At 43.9% G+C, this 6000-nt stretch overlaps 1 protein-coding gene across 1 annotated transcript in view; it reads left to right on the top strand.

Moving 5' to 3' along the window:
* Positions 1–637: 637 nt before the first annotated feature.
* The window catches only part of MYL4 (myosin light chain 4), a 31990-nt gene continuing 26627 nt past the window's right edge, over positions 638–6000 (top strand). The window contains exons 1-2 of the mRNA XM_048518126.1: positions 638–1058; positions 4929–4956. Of these exons, the coding sequence (XP_048374083.1) occupies positions 948–1058; positions 4929–4956 (139 nt within the window). The 5' untranslated portion in view covers positions 638–947. The remainder of the gene's footprint in view (positions 1059–4928; positions 4957–6000) is intronic.

Raw genomic sequence — 6000 nt, 5'->3', positions numbered from 1 at the left:
ACAAGGACAAATAGGCTCAGAGACAGCTTCTATTCTAGAGCTGTGGCTACGCTGAACTCCATGGTTTCGTGCTGATGTGGTTGGGGCTGTGTAGGGATGGTTGGAGGAAGGGGAATGTGAGGATGGGGTTTGAGGTCTGAAATAGTGTGCATCAGGGAATGCTTGTAATTTTTGTTGTGTGTGCACAATGACAATAAATGCTTCTTATAAGAGGTGGCTTTGAAGATGCCATATTGCCTGTTATGTAGGGCTGTAAGAATAAGGTCAACAGATTCTGTATGTGCCCTCCTGAGATCTTCAAAGGAAGGGCATGACTCCGGTGTGACAATGATGATAATAAAATGAGGGGAAGGCCATAAATGGCAATCAGGCGGGATCACCAGCCAGGTTTTGTGGGGTTTTTTAATTTGCTTCCACAGGTCAAAAGACTTGCAATCCATATTCCGCTGGGAAAGTGTCAGCGAGAAAATCCAGAGCTCAAAAGGAATCTGTGGCATTTGCACTCGCAGGCTAGCCTATAAAAAGACACTTTGTCCCCCCTGGGGATTGGGGCCAGCAGGTTGAGCTGCAAGGCTGTTTCTATTTTGCCTGTCAAAGGGCCCGGGCAAAGCATCCGTAAAAGTCTTTTCAGGGGTCGAGTTCCGAACCCTTCACGGCTCAGGTGCCCCGGAAAAGCCCCTGCAACATCAGAAGACGTTGGTGCCGGTGAATCTGTCTCTGTGCTGATGACAAAGGACAATTGTTGAGCAAAGGGGGTGGAGGCGGCTTTTTTGGAGTGCCTTCCTTTTATAGTAAACACCAGTTGCTGTCGCCCACCCCTCTGATGAGCGAGAGACCCACAGCTGAGTATATAAACCCTGGGAGCCTGGCTGCCTTTTTGTCCCTCTGCCTCGCTGCCTTCCTGCTGCCAACCATCCCAGCTCGTTTGCAAGTGACAAACCATCCTCATGGCCCCTAAAAAACCGGATCCCAAGAAAGAGCCTGCCAAGCCAGCACCTGCTCCCGCTCCCGCTCCAGAACCTCCCAAGGAACCTGCTTTTGATCCCAAGAGCGTCACAGTAAGTAAGCCAGCTGGAGGTCCCTGATAACGTTCTGTCTTAGCAATTGGAGGGCACAGAATCGGATCCCCCCACCCTCAACAGCCTCAGACAACGCTCTGCCACTCAGCATCATTTTTCCAGACTTGGTAATCCTAAATGGCAGGTGGATGATTTCCCATTTTAAGACAAATGTGTCCCTCAGCTGCTTCAAAGGCTGGACCAATAAGTCTCCAGCATTTTCTCACCTAAAGCACTACAAAAATTTATGCTTCTAAATTGCTTCTGTTATTTAGCAATTGAGGTAAACTTTGGAAAAAAAACTCTGCCCACTGAGTTGGACAATGCTTGGTGCATCTGTTCATCCAACATGGTGTACTGGTTAAAAGCAGTGGACTCTAATTTGGAGAACTGGGTTTGATTCCCTGCTGCTCTATCGAAGACATTTGCATTACTAACCAGCAAGCTAACCAAGATCTCAACCACGGGTAGGGTTCCTAGATCTAGACTGGGAATTTCCTGAATTTGGGGATGGAATCTGGGGACATCAGGGATCTCAGGGAGAGACAATGCCATAGAATCCATGCTTTAAAGCATCCAGTTTCTCTGGGGCGGGGGACTAATCTCTGAAGATGAGATGTAGATCTGGGAGATCCCCAGCTCTCACCTGGAAGCTGGCATTCCTAGTCTGCAAGCTGCTAAGAGGGGGGTTTACAATTGGAACCCGAATCCACTATTCAGCTTCAGAAAAAAAGGCAACATTAAGTCCCAATTATTTTCTCCTATTTATAGAATATGACCTGGATGAATGGAAATATTCCAGCTCCTTCTCTTAATTCCTAGAGGAGGAGATAGCCTGTAGTTTCTATTAATCTTTAAAACTGCTTTAGGGATTATTTCTTTTCTGCACATAGGTAGTGTCCATGTAGGAACATGTACATCAGGGTGTGCGTGTGTGCATGCGTGCGTGCGTGCGTGCATGTGTGTGAACTGTGGTTTTAATTCTGTGAATTCCCCAATCTGGACAATGGCTTTGAGTGTCTCACACACGGTAAACTTGTATTTCTCTATGCAGTGCAGTAAGAGAGATTCTGCACTCTGTACAAAAAAATACAAATCCCGCCTGAGAGAACTCTGAAAATTCTGCAGATTTTCCCCAACAATACCTATTACCCAACAATACCTACTAGCCATTTATGCATGCATTGCTTACCCTGGAGCTATTTGCTTCGCAGTGGGTTTTTCCTGCATTTTCTTGTTTGCGACGGGATTCTTGCCTTTCATGCGGAAGTGTCTTCAAGGTGGTTGGGTTGGGGAGATCTGAACACAGAGAAAAGGGGAAGGGGTGGAATAGAAGCCAGATGAGATGAATGAGAAGCTTTGTGCAAGTCTGGGGTCTGGAGGGGTCTGAGGTTGGAAAAAAAGAGGCCACTGTTAGGCATAAGAGATCACTAAGCAGGTGGCAGGTAGAGGAGAAGAGGGTCCCCAAAGCCCACAGTTCACCTCTGGAGCATAGAGATGAGAACAGGGAGGGAGGGAGAGATTTTGGGGTAGGAGTGCTAGCCTCCAGGTGAGGCCTGGAGTTCTCCCAGAGTTACAAATGATCTCCAGACTACAGAGATCTTTTTTCTGAGAAAGATGGCTGCTTTGGAGGATGTGCATTATGGTATTACACCCGATTGGGGTCCCTCCCCGCTCCCAAACTCCACCCGTCCTATTAGGGTTGCCACCTTCCAAGAGGAACCTGGCAGTCTCCCAGAATTACAAATGATATTCAGACTACTGAGATCAGTTACCCTCTGGAAAATGGCCACGTGGAAGGGCAGCCTGGTAGGGGTGGCCAACCTATAGTGCTCCAGATGTTCATGGACTACAATTGGCCATGCTGACAGGGGTTGATAGGAATTGTAGTCCATGAACAACTGGAGCACCATAGGTTGGCCACCCTTGCTGTATGGCATTATACCCTTCTGAGCATTCTCACTTCTGTAAACCCTGCCCTCTCCAGACCCCATCCCCAAATTTCCAGGAATTTTCCAACTCAGAGTTGACAGTCCTACTAAGGGGAGATACTAAACCAGAGAAAGAATTCTACTGTGCTGAAGTTCCTGTCGTTCCCAGGCTCTATCCCCAGCTGGTGTAGTGGTTAAAAGTGGTGGACTCTAATCTGGAGAACTGGGTTCGATATCCCACTCCTCCACACATAAGCAATGGATTCTTATCTGGTGAACTGGATTTGTTTCCCTGGTCTTACACATGATGCCCGGTGGGTGATCTTGGGCAAGTCACAGTTCTCTCAGAACTCTCTCAACCCCACCTGCCTCACAAGATGTCTATGTGGGAAGAGGAGGGGAAGGCGTTTGTAAGACACCTTGAGTATCCTTGCAGGAGAGAAAAGCAGAGTATAAATCCAAACTATTCTTCTTCTTCAGTAGGCCCAGCTTACTTCTATATGACATCATTCTGAGAGGTATCAGTTCAATGTTTTGCTGCTGGTATTGAGGGTTTGTTTCTTATTCCATATTGTGGGTATAATAGTTGTATGTAAAAACATATACAAGAAGGAAATTAATCCTTACTCTGATACACACACACACACACTTGCACATACACACATAAATAATATATTTTTCTCAGAATTCATATTACATTCATATTATTTTTATACATATTACACATTTAATGTATAATGCTGATTTTAAAAAATGTATAATGCTGATTTTTTTCAGGGCACAAACAACAATGAAAAATGCTTAAAAAATATGGTTATTTACCATTGGGGGTGGGGCAGAAATCTCATCAGGCATAATGTCTAAGCTCAGCCATGGATTTGAATCCCCACATTCATCCTAACCTACCTCACAGGGCTGTTTGGGAGGATAAAATGGAGGAGAGGAAAATGATGTAAGCTGCTTTGTGAGGGATGGGGGAAAGAAAGAAAGAAAGAAAGAAAGAAAGAAAGAAAGAAAGAAAGAAAGAAAGAAAGAAAGAAAGAAAGAAAGAAAGAAAGAAAGAAAGATTTTTTTCACACTCTGTGGTCATGGTCTGGTAGTTTTGCTCCTAACATTTTGCCCGCATGCATGGCTAGCATCTTCAGAAGCATGTCACAGCCATAGATGTGAGCGAAACATTAGGAGCCAAAACGTTCAGACCGCAGCCACACCACCCAAAAAAACCCACAACAGCCAGTTGATTCCAGCCATGTAAGCCTTTAACAATGCAAAGAAAGAAATCCTGACAGAACCTGTGAGTTTTGCACCTGGGATCTAAATCTGCTTGTGGGAGCTTTACAGACAGACAGCTGGTGACCCTTTCCTTCTGTTCGACACTGTATTGCAAGTTTGGTAAAACGGCAAGAAGCAAGCTAGGCTCTGAATGAGAATAGATAAGCCCATTAGGCCATGATGGCAGAGTAGGGATGCAAATATTTTAGCCAAGCCTTGGTTTATGGTAGGATTCCAATGACTAGAGAATCTGAAGACCAAACCTGCAGGGCATTTGAAGGGGCTAGGGTTGCCAGCTCTGGGTTGGGAAATACCTGGAGGTTTTGGAGGTGGAATCAAGAGAAGGTGGAGTTTTGGGAAGGTAGTCCACCCTCCAAAGCAGCTATATCTCCTGCAGAACTGATCACTGTAGTCTGGAGATCAACTGTAATTTTGGGAGATCTCCAGGATGCCCCTGGAGGTTGGAAGAACTCTCGTGCTGGCCCTCTTCTGCTACTATATCTACCAGATGAACATTTGCACTAACTAAGTTGGTTTATTCATTGTTGTTAGGACCACAAATTGCTTCACATTTTATGTACAGCTCATTTACACCATCAATTCAAGATGAACAAAAGAAGTTCAGCAGTAACCAAGAATTAACTGCTGTCCTTTTCTCGCTCTGCAGATTGAATTCAGTGCTGACCAGATTGAAGGTAAGTAATGATTAATTTTTTTTCAAAACCTTTTCATTGCCCGGTATCCATACATGAAAGAACTCAACTCCTGATTAATTATAATAAACTGTTTCCTGGAAAAGAAATTAACAGATTAACAAGAAATCAGACACATGTAAGATGATTATTCAACAACAACCACCACTACCACCTTTATTAGGCATATAAAATAAGCTCTAGAACGTTAACAAACATTTGTAATGTACAAAGCAAGAATATGATCAAAACTCAGAGGAACTGTATCTAGCATTGGATGTTACTTAGAAAGTTTTGTCACTTGTAAAAACAATTTTGCTACTTTTTCCAAGAGCATGACGTCTGTATTGTTCAACAGAAGCCCCACAACAGAACTGTCAGAGTCTCTTTCAGATTTGTCTAAGGAGAGAAATTCCTAGTACCCGTGTATCTCGGACAGTTGGCTTTTACAGTGTGGACAAACCCAATCCTGGAGAGGGATAGATAAATAGCGACCCTTTGTAATGACAGATGGGAAAGTATTGCATCTGGCTCTTGTAATAATCCATCTCTGTTGGGGTTCAGTTAATAATTCAAGATATTTAGCTATATGTCCCTGTTCAGGTACTATTCCGACAGAAAGGGGTGAGCAAGATGATTATTCACTAGCAAGAAGTTTTCCCATGTGTTTCTTTTAACTTAGGGGTATTCCTGTTTACAATTTCCATCCAGCTCATCACCGTTAGCAACCTTCTGGCTCTGTGATATCATTATACTCAATTCTGAACCATGTTACTCGAATTGGCCCTAGGGGCCTAAATCTTCCTCCCTGTACACATTTGTGGTTTGGGCAAATGTTACTGGAATTGTATTGCCTGATGTGTATATACAAGGGTCCAAGCTCTGATGTAACATCACTTTAGGGTGTGCAGATTCTTAGAATAAACAGAGCAATGATTTAACATTAATAATTTATTTTAAAAAAAACAGCAAATGAAATTAGCAAATTGAATATGGAGTTTGCAACACACACACACATACAAGCTGAAGAAAATGTACTACAGCCCC

Source organism: Sphaerodactylus townsendi, linkage group LG15 (genome assembly GCF_021028975.2).
Source record: "Sphaerodactylus townsendi isolate TG3544 linkage group LG15, MPM_Stown_v2.3, whole genome shotgun sequence".
NCBI classification, from domain to species: Eukaryota; Metazoa; Chordata; class Lepidosauria; order Squamata; family Sphaerodactylidae; genus Sphaerodactylus; species Sphaerodactylus townsendi.
The sequence above is the reverse complement of the archived record's forward strand: the minus strand, read 5'-3'. Positions and strand labels throughout refer to the sequence as shown.